The following is a 13,681-nucleotide window of genomic DNA, read 5'->3' on the forward strand; positions in this document are numbered from 1 at the left end:
GATCTCAGAGCGGCTAGGAGCCAATATTGCTAAATGGAACCTCCCAAGGCAGAAGCAGTCCACCACAGACTATCAGTTGCAGGAAGCGAGGAAGGGGATCTTTCGAAAAGGATCTAGCAGATGAGGGGGGCTAGAAGCCCCCCCCCCCGGGTCTGATCCTGCGGGGCCAAGGCAAGAAGGCAGCCGCAACCTCTGCCCGCACCTGGCCCGACTCTCTGCTCCAAGCGCCTTCCAGGGAGAGCCCGAAGCGGCCCCCTCCCCTCGTCCCCCCACCCGGCGCTGCCTGCCTGAAAGCCCCGATCGCCGGCTGCCTCCGCCTGGGACGACGCCGGCGCTACGGCCCTCGGATGCGGCGAGGAGGACCCCGAGGCAATCGCAGCCCAAGGCCCTCTCGACGCCCCCGGGCAAAACCCCCGTCGGCCAGCCGAGTTGCGGGGAGCCTTGCTGGGGAGGAGAAGAGGAGCGGGGCCGAGGCCGGCGCCCCGCTCTCCAGCCCGCCTCGGGCGCATCCCTGCAGCCGCAGCCGCAGCCGCTGGAGCGCGGAGGCCGCCCGGGTCCGCGACGCGCGCAGCGCCTTCACCTGGCTTGGCTCGCCTCGGCTCCCGGCCCCGCCGCTGCCACTCGCTTCTCCCCGCCGCCGGCCGCGGCGCGTCCTTTATTCGGCTGGTGGGAGCCAAGAGGCGGGGCCGCTGATTGGTCCCCGGCCTGTTTCCAGCCCCGCCGTGGCCAATCAGAGCGCGCCCGGCATCCGCCGACCCGGCCGAGGATGCAGGCGCTGCCCGGCCCGCGCGTCCGGCGCTCCGGGCCCGGCATCGCCCGGGGAAGCGGCCTCTGAGCATGCACAGAGTGCCCCCTGCGCAAACCTCGCCCACTTGGGTGCCGGGCCTGAAGAGAAGCGACTCCTCCATTCGCCGGCCTGCCCAGAATAACGGAGCGGGAACCCGTCAATCCCGCCGTTATTTTGCCGCAAGGGGGACCCGCACGTTGCTCTAATTGCCGCCTGAATGCATTGTGAGACCGTATTTTATTATTTTAATGCTCTTTTATTGTCATTTATTTATTTATGCTGTAACCTCTGAGCCCCTTGCGCGGTGGCAATAACAAGACCAATAGCAATAATAATGCCTGTCGAGGCGCCTCGGGCGCGCCCCTCTCCTCGGCGCTGTGCGTGCCAATGGCATTATCCTCCCGAACCACGCACAGGCCCCTTGGCTGTGGATAGTTGACTGAAGCGGTTGCTGTGCCGGAGTTCATCCCACAGGCCAAGATCGGTCCCCTTTCGCCTGGCCCAGCAGAGCGCAGCATCGGGGCCCAAGATAACGCCTGGCTCTCCAAGCGTAAAAACGCTTTCTCAGGTTACATCTCCGAGGGGAAGCTACGCTACCGTCGTTGTAAGCTAAGCAACAAAGAGCCTTCTGCTACCTTAAAGAACTCCTTTATTGGAGCAGATGCTTTTGCAAGCCACGGTTCACTTGCACAGGGCTGTGCCTGCAAAGCTTGCCTAGGGAATCCCAACACATCCCCCTTCATTTACTTGCTTTCCAGGGCTTCAGGAACGGGGAGGACTTCTCCAAGGCACTTGCTATGCCAGGTGGCTACCCAGCCCAGCCGGGCGAAGGAGGGAAGCAGCAGGCAGAGGCTCAGAAGGTCAGATGGGGAGATTGAGCCCACGGCCTCCTCTGGAGGAACAGCAGTGGCCTAGGGACTCGGAAGCCACTCCCTTGGAAACAACAGAGAAACTGGCTTAGTCAAGCTGTAGCCAGTGCCAGTCAGCAGGCACACCAAGCCTTGGGCACCGGTGCCACCTACAGGGCAAAGTCCTCCAGCAGGCATTCTGGTGCCAGGGCTCCTCTGGAAAGGCAGGGCTGCCTGGTGGCTGGAAAAAGCTCATGAACACCTCTGGGCTGAACAACCCTTCAGGGTTGGTTGAAGGTCTCCATCTCTGGCCCAGTGTTTGGACAGAGAAAATGAGGGAGGGAGGCCTGGCTGTGCCCAGCTGGTTCATCAGGCCTGCAGCCTTGGACTCTTCCCCAAGTCCAAGGGGTGGCTAAGGCGATGTGGGGAATACACTCTGTATATACTTGGAGGCAATATTATCTGTATTATCGCTTCCCGTGTCCTGGGGCAGATTTGCTTCCCTCCTGGCACTGCCAAGCATCCCCTCTGCAAATGGCTCAGCTTTAGAGCAGTGACATTATTTAGAATATTATCCCTTTAGAGTGGTGACATTATTTAATGTCAAGTGGGTAGCCATGTTGTCTGCAGTAGATGAGCAAGGTTCAAATCCGGTAGCACCTTAAAGACCAAAAAGAGTTTCCAGGGCATAAGCTTTCCAGAGTTAAGCTGACAAAGGAGGCTGGACTCTCGAAAGCTTGTACCCTGGAAACTCTTTAAGGTGCTACTGGACTTGAACGCTGCTCAACCATTGTTCCTTCAGGGGGCTCAGGGGGCATTCAATGTAGCTCCTGGATGGGGGGGGGCGGATTGTTACAAGGCTGCAAAGGACACAGGCCGATCTCTTTCAATGGACAAAACACTGAGCACCAGGCAAACCGAAAGGCATTCCCCATTTGGTTTATTCAAAGTCAAAAGGAAACACAATGGACTTCAAGGAGGTTATCGTGGGAAGAGGCCACAGACGGGAGAGCCCGTGGCTGCAGGTTGCAAACTGAGCCGCAATCATGGTATGAGAGAACAGGTGTTATTTAAGCAACTAAACTTCCCAGAAAGGGTCTGCAGATGGTTCTGCTGCCGTTGGCAGGGGGTGGAGGATTGTAGGGGTCTTCAGCAACCAGGTAGCATCTTTGCTGGGAAATAATAATAATAATAACATTTGATTTATATACCGCCCTTCAGGACAACTTAATGCCCACTCAAAGCGGTTTACAAAGTGTTATTATTACCCCACAACAATCACCCTGTGAGGTGGGTGGGGCTGAGAGAGTTCCAAAGAACTGTGACTCGCCCAAGGTCACCCAGCTGGCTTCAAGTGGAGGAGTGGGGAATCAAACCCAGCTCTCCAGATTAGAGTCCCGTGCTCTTAACCACTACACCAAACTGGCTCTCCTGGAAAGCCACTGAAGAGGGTAAGGAGATGTGAGGGAGGCTCTCACCTGGCCCATCTCCCCAAGAGCAGAGGTCACTGGCACAATGTTAATTGTGGAACACGAAAACATGAAAAAATAAAATGCCTTCACATCACCAAGGGGATGCCAGGTTCTGGGACATTCACTGAGAAGGCAACAGTTCTTTAGTTTGGATGAGGTCTAAGAAGTCCAAGGTGGGAGGCCAAGCACCTCTGGCGCATCTGGCCCTGTTGCTACAATCCAGCCAGCTGGTGGGGTGAACAGGAAGCCACGCAGTATCTAAGGCTGCCCACTCCAGAAAGGGTGGCTGGGTGATGGAAGCTATGCACTGATGGCAGCCTCTTTCTTTAACCCGCTGCAGTCCCATCTCCAGCCTCAAGCACATGACGAGATCTACGCTGGAGTCACCACAGCTGACTTAAGCATTTGGCTGCATTTGTTTTGCCCACTCCACTTTTCTCAAGGGTTGCCTCTTGTCACAGGTAAAGGAGAAGGCACCACAGGGGACGAGAAATGGCTGGATTCCTCCAGGGCAATCCAGCTATTAGAACGTCCAGCATCCCTCACAGGTGCTTTGCCAGCCTACCTCTGCTTTTCCGTGGCTGTCCCAAAGTTTTGCAGGCCTTCGGATGAAGGCTTTAGGAAGCTATGGGAAGCTGGATCAACCCAGAGACATTCTCATACTTCGGCTCCTGGGCCTCCTCGTTGGAGGCACCTGCTTCCACCTCCGTCTGGCTGTGGCTTTGGCTAGGGCGCTTGTTCTGGGCAGCCTCTTCACAGGCAGCAGCTGGCAGGCTTCCCAGAAGACCCTGGGCCTCAGCCTCGGAAAACTTGGATTCCGGGTCAGGCTTGCCTTGGGACAGCGGCCCCCTAGTACCTTTGTCTGAGTCTGGTGTCCTCCCAGGGGGCATCTGGAGGCCCTCGATGCTTCGCCCAAGCTTGGGCCCCTCACTCTGTTGCAGGGCAGCCTGCTCCGGCCCTTTGCCCCTCCCTTCCCCTTTGCCCACCGTCACATAAATGGTGGTGATGCACGACTCTTTGCCTTGAGCTGACAAGGCCGCCTCCAGAGCTTCCACTCGCTGCGCCACGTGCCGGGAGTTGGAGATCCGTTTCCTGGGGCCACCTGGGGTGCTCCGTGGAGATGGCCTGTGGCCCTCCTCCATCCGTGAGCTAGCCTCCAAGTTCTCGTAACAGCACTCTGCCAAATTGCCCTGTTCACGGCCCGGGCCAGGCTGGTGAAGCAAGGCCACTTGGGAGACGCTCCGCATCGTCTTCGGCTTCTGTGAGAGGTGGAGGGTTTCCGTGGAGCTTCTGGCACTCTGCGGGCCAAAGCAGGTGCCTTCTGCAAAGGACACAGAGGGTCTCTTGGCTTTGGCAATGCTGGATGTGCGAGGGATGACAAAGGACTCCAAATTCAAGGCTGACACCTCGGGGAGGAGGCCCGGCTGTGGCTCAACATCTGGAGCTGAAAGGAAAGGGTGGCGTGGTCAGACAGCTGCTAAATTGGCCACCCCGGGGGTTTGCAGCCTGTAGTCTGGCAGGGGCAGGATGGGACAGTGAAGCAAGCTTCCATATGGGACTTTGGCTTATTTGGGGAAGAGGCAGAAGGCAGAAAGCTGCAAGCAAGGCCCTGGCACCTTGCTGTGGCACACCTGCTCTTCCCCTCACCCCCGGGAGCCAGTTCAATGCAAGCTCAGTGGAGGAAAATTACCATTACACACAACTCTTCCTTCCTTGGTAGGGAGGTGGCAGGCTGTATCTTCCTCCTCATCTGTGTCGGAGAAAGAGCTGTCAATGGGCCAGGCAGCAGATGGGGACTCAAGGAAGCTGGGGTTGAAGGGGATCTCTGCGTCGTGGTGGGAGACTGTCCGAGGGGGAGGGAGAGAGGCAAAGAAGGAAAGGGAGAGCGTGGCCAGGTCAGAAGGTCCTCTTCTCTCTGCAGTCCCCAAGCCCTTCACCCCCCTCCCAAGAACATGCAGCTTCTCCTGCCCTTTCCACCTCAAATCTATCCAGCCAAGAAGGGGGGCACCAGCTATGTCCTGCCTGTGGAATGTGCCCAGTCAGCCTGTGGGACCTTCAATAAAGGTCAGACTTTGTTTGTGCTGTGACGCTGCACAAGTAGCAGCTCTGTAGGTGGAAAATTCAGTTTCCTGATTATCAGGGGTGGGGGTGGGAAGCTAAGTATGCTTTGCTCCTACTCCTAAGTAGCAAGAGTAAAAACAATTACACAAAGCAAGCACAAATATACACATTTGCTGATTGAAAGCCAGTTTGGCGGCAGTGCTGAGCGTGTCGCAAGTAAAACTGGGTGGCGAGGGGGAATCGGGGTTCAAATCTCCACTCACCTGTGAAGATTACTGGGTGTCCCTGGCCAGTCATGCATGAGCACATGCCCACACGCATACACACATACGGATTGTTGTTAAAATAAAAGATAGGGACCGTGCATGCTGTCCTTAGATCCTTTGCAGAAAGGGCACAGTGGAGATCAAATTACAGAATTGCAGGTCTCAGCTGAACTACATACATAAGGTGGACAGTGCACAGTGCCACCAATCTCACAGGACAGGACATGAAAGCCATATCATAGATCAAGCATGATTCTTCCATTAAAGTGGACAGCACCGGGCTAGTGTTCCTTGGGCTAGCAGCTCCCTCCAGGTACATTACTATTCCATCCTTGTGCCTTGCTGAGTGTGTTGAGGCGTTTAGGCTGGTGGAGATGAGCCAAACTCATTATTCCTCCCACCATGAACTGGAGACCTCATTTCTCCTTATAAGCTCTCTCGGTAGAGGGAGATAGATCCAGAGGAGTTAGCCATGTTAATCTGTAGTTGCAAAATAGTAGAGTCCAGTAGCACTTTTAAGACTAACCAACTTTATTGTAGCATAAGCTGTTGAGAACCACAGCATTAGATGCATCTGACGAAAAGACCTGTGGGTCTCAAAAGCTTATGCTACAATAAAGTTGGTTAGTCCTAACGGTGCTACTGGACTCTTTTCTATTCGATAGAGGGAGCAAACTTGGAAAACAGCCGACTTTGGGAATTCCAGAAATATACTACATTCAAAGGAGCCACTTGGTCAGGGCCCTATCCAATTGGGTCTTTGCAGCACAGCGCCTAATCCTGCCCTGGCCCAGAGCACCACCTGCTGGTCTGTCTCTCAGCTCAGCTCTTGCAAGTGTGCACTACCAGGCCTGCCAGAAGGGAAAGGCTTCCAAGGTATCAGGCCAGCCACAGTCTCTGTTGCGGGACATGACAACTTCATCACACAGCTTTAGATATTTGGTAGAGGTTCTTCAATATGTGTTTTTAACTTTTTCACATAGATGTTCACCATGAAAACTAAGCCAAGAGAGCAGGCCTGGCCTGGGCTGGCCACAGGAGGCACCGGGTCCCAGACTCTCCGCTCACCTGTCACCCGTGGAAGCTTGTAGCCCCCCAAAGAGAAGCAGGGAAAGCTGGAGCGGAGGTTGGCCAGCGCCCCCTGCACGTGAAGCTTCACCTGGGAGACTGGGTCCCCATCAGCAGCTGCCACCCTAGGAGAGGAAATGAACAGGCACAGGTTTCACACCAGTAGCACACTAGGAGTACAGGAGTGGACGTAACCCCTGCTGCCACACCAATGCTTCCTTACCACAGGAAGTGAGGGCAGACAGTGCGGGTGCGAGTCTTTCCACAGCTCTTGCTGAAATTATCCCCGCTCAGATAGTACGTGGAAGATTACTGTGGACTACTCCATTAAAAAAATCCCTGCACATAGAAAACTAGTCTGCTTTTCGGCATGCTGCTTTTCAATATGCTGGGAATGTTGTGCATGGAGAAGCAGTCCATCCTCTCTGCTCTCTTTTTTACTTCAGTCCAAGTATTTGAACACCTCCATATCCCCCCCCCCACCCACAACTTCTGGGTCCAGTCTGCAGACACAGGTGTTTTCTACCCGCCAAAGATTCATGAAAGCTTTCTTAGAGCCAAGCTACAAGTGAGGCCTGACACAGGTTGGACACTTGTCAGCTTCCCTCAAGTTCTGATGGGAAATGGAGGCATCCTGGTTTTACAGCTTGGCTCTCCATTACAGCTGTAAAACCAGGACGCCTACATTTCCCATCAAAACTTGAGGGAAGCTGACAAGTGTCCAACCTGTGTCAGGCCTCACTTGTAGCTTGGCTCTCAAATGATGCTGCGACTGGTGATTCAGTGCATCTGCAACAGGGCTTCCCTATGCCCTGCATCTCCCCTGCCCCAGGCTCCTGCAGCAGCTTCCATCCCAGCACCACTGGGGAGCTTTTTCAAAAAATCTCTATAGCATTTTAACGCCACAGTGATTTGTCAATTCCAAGTCAAGAGTCGGATAATGGCACAGCAGGTGACAGCAAGGTGGGCAGATCCCATCACAGCAGCCTCCTGTTCTCCAGAGGAAATGGCCCCAATGTGGGCAGGACCAGGAAAGATCCAGACTTTCCCATTTACATGGCAACAACCACAGCTCTGCTGAGATCTTTTTGAAAGAAAGCATATTAATGTGTGTTTAGGAAAGAAAGCAGAAAAGCCGGGGGTGGGGGGGCGGGGGGTGGAGTCAAAAGGTGCATGGCAGCACCATGATGCTGTCTGGAAGTACAAAGAGCCAGAGGAGTTAGCTGTGTTAATCTGTAGTTGCAAAATAGTAAAGAGTCCAGTAGCACCTTTAAGACTAACCAACTTCAGTATAGCATAAGCTTTTGAGAATCACAGTTCTCTTTGTCAGATGCATCTGACGAAGAGAGCTGTGGTTCTCAAAAGCTCATGCTGCAATGAAGTTGGTTAGGCTTAAAGGTGCTACTGGACTCTTTACTGTTTTGGAAGTATGAAGAAACCCACTTCCCATCCGCACTGGAGCGGGACCAAATGTTCACTGTGGAACTGATGATAGATAGTCTCCGTAAGATGCCACCAATATCCCTCCCCTGCAGTTCCTCCTACCGGTTGAGAAACACAGTAGGAGGGCAAAGGAATGGAAAAAGAAGGAGAGGTGGTGGAGGGAAGTTGCTGCCTTTTCACTGCTGTTTCCTTGTTGTAATTCAGCCCCGCTAAGTCAGGGGCTTTGCACAACGCCTGGCACACAGTTGGTCACTCCATTGTCCAGTCAACATACCTGCCATTGGTGGCCACTGGAGCCGATCTGCAGCAGAAGCAGCAGCAAATGCAGAGCAGGAGCAGCAGCAACAATGGGACCAGGATGCCCACGAGAAGGACTTCTTGCCTCTTGCCTCCTGGAGGAAGAGCAGAAGTCAGACAGAGCAGGAAAGGAAACCCTCAGCCGTGTAATCGATCCAGGATCCCAGCAAGCACCAGTCCCCTCCCACACTGCAACTTCAAAGCACTGCAAGTCCCAAGAGAGACAAAAGGTCACTTACTCCACTGACAGTCCCCAGAAGATGGGTGGCACGGGCCCCAGGGGCACTGGCAGAGCTCAGAGCAGTTGGGCCCATAAAATCCTTCCAGGCAGGTCTGGTTGCAGCTGCAAGAAGACAGGAAGACTGGGAAAGTCCCAGGCAGCATCTGGGTGGGCTATGGCAGCTGCTTCCCACCCTTGGCTCCATACGCCCTCTTTACCTAGCGCCCCAGTACCCAGCCTGGCACACACACATCCCGGACACTGGATCACAGCTCCCGTTGAAGCAGCTTGGACAGACAAGTTGGCAGCCCTTGCCAAACAGGCCAGGGGGGCAGGGCAGCTCACACCTGCGGGGAGAAAGAGGAGGGCAGGAGAGAGTCTCTTTCCTTGAAGTGACTGGACTACGTTGCTACCACCACTCCTAGGTTTGGGTTTGTCACCAGGAGAGCTGTAAGAGAGCCACGCCAAACTGGCTGGACTTCCCCCCTCTTCCCATTCCACTATCCCTGGCCTTGCTGCCTCTGTCTCAGTGGTTCACAGCCGCTGCCTTGTTTTCTAGTGACACTGTGCATGCATAGAGTTGCCCTACACATACACACCACCCCTCCAGCTCTCCCACAGGTGGAGCAGAGCCTGAGCCCGCATTTTAGGGGCAAGCTGAGTTCCTACCTGGCACCTCTGAGGCCTGGTTCACAGTTCCGACATTCCCCTGTTTTGGGGTGACAAGTCTCCCCCCGATGGCAGCGTGGGCAGAGTTGGGCACAGTTTTCCCCATAGTGCCCTGGTGGGCACGGCTGATTGCAGCGGGTTCCATTCCAGCCAGAGTCACAGGCCAGGCAGAAGCCGTCTACTGGAGAGCAGGGCTGTTCCTGTTTGCAGTGGCCACAGCTGTGTGGACAGAGAGGAAGGGCAAAGGGCTGTCAGCAGCCACACAGCTGCATTCCTGGGGACCTCTTCAGTCAGTCCAAACAAGTGTTGGTAGCAGGATCAGTGCCACAGAATCAGTGTCATGACATCTGCTGGGCCAACCCATGTGCTAAAAACTGTGTAAGCTTCCTTAGTGCCACACAAGTCTTCATCAGGCAAAAAAAAAATGACAAGAAAATTGCTGCATATGCTATTCGCTCACTTAGGGTCAGCGCACACAAAACAAACTTCACGTGGAGAGCACTTGATCGGTCCCCCAATCTCTGCTGAGAATGATTAACACCCCCTCCTCCCTCTCTGAGTGAAGTGGATTTTCTTGCAAAGAACAGCCTCTCAAATGGAGAATTGGAGGGACAGATTTCTCTGTGACAGATTTCTCTCTCGCTCATCTCTCCTGTCTCTTGTTACATCATTCCCACCCCCCCTGCATTCCAAATTCTCAGAGGATTTTTGAAAAAGAGTGTGTGTGTGTGTAAAACTCCCCCCTCCCTCCTCACCTGAGAATCACATTGAGCAGAGGGTTTTTTAAACTACAATTCCCAAGGATCATTGCAGGATCCAACACTTGCCCATGAATATCGTGTGTTTTGACCCTTGGACTTCTAGTTCTATAATCTAAGCATTCTAGCCCCATTCAGATCAATGGGATTTTTGCATCCATTTTTGCATCTGGATTGCCAAGCCAGCCTCTTGGCCTCTGCAGAAAGGCAAGTCCAAGATCAACTGGTCACCAGTTCTGTGTTTGGGGGTGGAAGCAGGGTTTCTTTTTCCAGTCACTCACTTGTATCTGCACTGTGGCCCAAAGGTCCCAGCAGGACAGGGGTCCGTACATCTCTGGCCCTGGTAGCCGGCATCACAGAGGCACTGTCCATCTTGGGGGCTGCAGGTCCCATGCACGCACTGGCACTGGTGCTGGCAGGATGCACCCCATAGCCCTGCCCGGCACTCGCACCGGCCAGATTCTTGGGCACAGGGGGAGTGGTTGCAGTGGCAGGGAGAGGAGCACTTCCTGCCCCACCATCCTTGGTCGCAGATGCACCGACCAGTAGCTGGATCACAGCGAGAGCCAGCCAGGTTGCACAGGCATTGCTTCTTGCAGTCTGGTGCCCACCAGCCTGGCTTGCAGTGGCAGGCTCCAGTGGTGGGGTTGCAGTGGCCATGGGGGCCACACTGGCAGGCAAACTGGCAGAGTGCCCCCCAGCGGCCTGGGTGGCAGGTGCATTCTCCACTGGCAGGGTCACACTTCCCATTGGGAAAGCAAAGGCAGTTCTCTTTGCAGTCGGGGCCCCAGTATTCATCAGGGCAACCTGCAAGAAAACGGAGGCAGTGGAAAGGAACTATGGGAAGGGTGCTGCTATCCTCGACTCCACTAAATGGCAGCCACTAATCTGGAAGCCAGAATGCAGAAATCTCTTAGCAATGACTGAAGAAATAGTGGTGGGTATCCATCTATCGACTGAGGTTTATCTAGCCTGTTTTCTTCCCCACTGGGGACCCAAAGCAGCTGCTTCTTACATTTCTACAAAGATTTGAAGAATAATCAATGTATCTTTTTAGCTCACTGCCCTCAGGTCACAGTTGACTTATAGCGACCCCTGGTGGGATTGTCATGGCAAGAGACTAACAGAGATGGTTTGCCATTGCCTGCCTCTGCAAGCCTGGTCTTCATTGGAGGTCTCCCATCCAATTACTAATCAAGGCCGACCCTGCTTAGCTTCTGAGATCTGAGATCTAGCTTCAAAGCACATGGACCTGAAGCAGGTGGAACTAGACACTGCGGCCACAAAGGTGGATGAGCTCTCCAAGCAGCTGGAATCGCTCTGGCCGGGCAGCCCCAAGCAGTCCAGCTTGCCGCAGAAGGGGGAGAAGCACAGCACCAGCTCTTGGCCCGCTGAGATCTGACTAGATCAGACTTGCACAGGCTAGCCAGGTCAGGGTATAAAGTTGCCTTATACTGAATCCGACTCTTGGGCCATCGAGGTCAGTATTGTCGACTCAGACTGGCAGTGGTCTTTCACATCACCGAATACCTGGTACTTTTAGCTGGAGATGTCAGGGATTGAACCTGGTACCTTCTGCACTGCAAGCAGAGGCTCTAAGCCACAGCCCCTTCCCTTTAAAAGCCAGCGTTCCCATGAACACCTAAAGCTGCCTTATACTGAATAAGATCTTTGGTCCATCAAGGCTAGCATCGTCTACTCAGACTGGCATCTCAAAGGGAGGTCTTTCACGTCACCTGATCCTTTTAATCGAAGCTGCCAGGAATTGAACCTGGGACCTTCTGCAATCCAAGCAGATGCCGTTGAGCCACAGCGCCTCCCCATGGACAATTCAAACATTCTTGGATAAGGCAAATGGTTCATATCATTTCGAATCTGGTTTGTCATAGGACTGAAATGGCTTTGGTCACCCCGCTGCATGGTCTGTCCATCCAAATATTACCCATTCCCCCCCCCCACACACACACACTGTTACTCACGTGTATTACAGCTGGCCCCAAAGAAGCCGGGCTTGCAGCGGCAAAAACCGGGTCTCACACACACCTCGTCTTCTTGGCAGGCAGCAGCTCCTTCGCACAGAGCTGGTGAGGACACAAGAAGGATGCAAACAGCCTCAGAGCGCTGGTTGTGCTGCCCTGAAGAGCGCATCAGCTCCTCGCTTGCTGAGGATAGGAGCTGGCTAGAATCCCTGTCCTCTAGGATTGCCAGCTGTGAGTTGGGGAATTCCTGGAGATTTGGGGGGTAGAACCTGGGGAGGGAGCTCAGCAGGGTATAATGCCAGAGCCCACCCTCCAAAGCAGCCATTTTCTCCAGGGGAACTGATCTCTCTAGTCTGGAGGCCAGCTGTAATTCTGGGACGTTTCCAGGCCTCACATGGAGGCTGGCAACCCCAGGGCCCCTCCTTAATCAATGGATGACAGTGATAAGCCAAGAGGTGCTTAGCAGGAAGCTCCTTCTCAAGCCCGGCTTCTGCTGAACGCAACGCAGAGGAGAGGAGAGAGGCGAGGGAGGGGGGGAAGGAGAGATTGACAGATGGGCACAAAAGCCCACGCACTCACCAAGTGTGCACTCTCGGCCCTCTTGCTTCCAGCCAGGGCAACAGGTAAGGACGTGGGAATGGCTGGCAAGGATGAGAGAGAGGGGGGAGTCACAAGCCCCCACTTTATTCTAGCCCCACAACTGCTTCTTGGAGGAGAACACAGACTTAGCAGTTGGCCGGCGCCATAGCACCCCCCCATACACACACACACACACACACACACACACACACACACACAAAAGAAAGACTGTAATTTCAATTGTGGGGCCTCTCTGTTGGCTGAGGCTTGTTTCCTGCTTATTGGAAGGCCATAGGCATTTTTTCTCATCTGAGCTCCTGAACAAAATCACTGCAAAGCCCCCAAAGCAGGAAAAGTTTGGTAAGAGCCGAGATGGCAACTCAAAGCAGGCCATCATGCTCAGCCCCTTGACGGCAGAAAAGTTGGACACACCCAGCTACCTTACACTGAATCAGGTCACCAGTCCGTCAAGGTCAATATGGGCAGCAGCTCTCTGGGGTCTCAGGCAGAGGTTTTCCGTATCACCTTCTACCCGATCCCTTTAACTGGAGATGCTGGAGATCAAACTTGGGACCTTCAGCATGCCAAGGAGATACTCAGCCACTGAGCCACAGCCGCTCCCTAGCTGGAAGTTTAAAACAGAGCAGAGGGCAGGGCTGACATGGGTTTTAGTGTGACCAGTAGGAAATGCAATGCAAAGGGAGGCACAGACAGAGAAGTCCGGGGAGCTCACCTCCAAACAGACAGCAGAGCCTCACACATGCTCGGACTTCCCCAAAGATAATAGCTCTCTGGTTTGTTCTCAGAATCCCTCTTTGCTTGTGCCTGCCCTCCTTTCCCAAAGCAAGCAGCCGAAATTAGCTCTCAGCCCCCCCTCCTTGGGCCCAGCCGGGTCATCCTGCCAGGCCTGCCACCCCAGGGCCTACCTGTCTGACCTGCAGACATGCTTCCCGTTGGGGTCCAGCTCAGAGGCGAAACTCCCAATTCCCAGTCCCTGGACCAGCAAAAAGAGAACCAAGAAGGACAGCGGCTCCATCGTCTTTGTGGGGGGGCCCCGAACAGGACTCTCCGCTCACTACGGCAGCCTCTGTCTGTGCTTCTCCCGCCCATTTCCTCCATGATTTTTCCTGAGGAAGTCAACCGGGAACTTGGGGGGGGGGGAGACAGGATGCACGCTGGGGGCCCAGCTATTTTTAACCAAGGCAGCAGCAGGGACTAACTGGTACCTTGGCTG

At 54.4% G+C, this 13,681-nt stretch overlaps 2 protein-coding genes across 3 annotated transcripts in view; both read right to left on the reverse strand.

The window, feature by feature from the left end:
• Window positions 1-641, reverse strand: part of SLC43A2 (solute carrier family 43 member 2) — a 44,306-nt gene extending 43,665 nt beyond the window's left edge. Inside the window, exon 1 of one of the 2 annotated variants that reach the window (XM_055001446.1) lies at window positions 581-641. The gene's annotated coding sequence lies outside the window, so the exon portion shown is untranslated. The remainder of the gene's footprint in view (window positions 1-580) is intronic. The other variant, XM_055001445.1, reaches the window with a different exon arrangement.
• Window positions 642-2,590: 1,949 nt separating this feature from the next.
• SCARF1 (scavenger receptor class F member 1) lies at window positions 2,591-13,483 on the reverse strand. The gene is made up of 11 exons (XM_055001834.1): window positions 13,374-13,483; window positions 12,448-12,509; window positions 11,869-11,970; window positions 10,171-10,696; window positions 9,132-9,350; window positions 8,681-8,809; window positions 8,482-8,585; window positions 8,220-8,337; window positions 6,503-6,627; window positions 4,798-4,950; window positions 2,591-4,551 (listed from the first exon to the last, which is right to left on the reverse strand). The coding sequence occupies exons 1-11, from the start codon at window positions 13,481-13,483 to the stop codon at window positions 3,725-3,727; spliced, it is 2,475 nt and encodes an 824-aa protein (XP_054857809.1). The 3' UTR covers window positions 2,591-3,724.
• Between the last annotated feature and the right edge of the window lie 198 nt (window positions 13,484-13,681).

The sequence above is a fragment of the Eublepharis macularius genome, chromosome 17 (genome assembly GCF_028583425.1).
Source record: "Eublepharis macularius isolate TG4126 chromosome 17, MPM_Emac_v1.0, whole genome shotgun sequence".
NCBI classification, from domain to species: domain Eukaryota; kingdom Metazoa; phylum Chordata; class Lepidosauria; order Squamata; family Eublepharidae; genus Eublepharis; species Eublepharis macularius.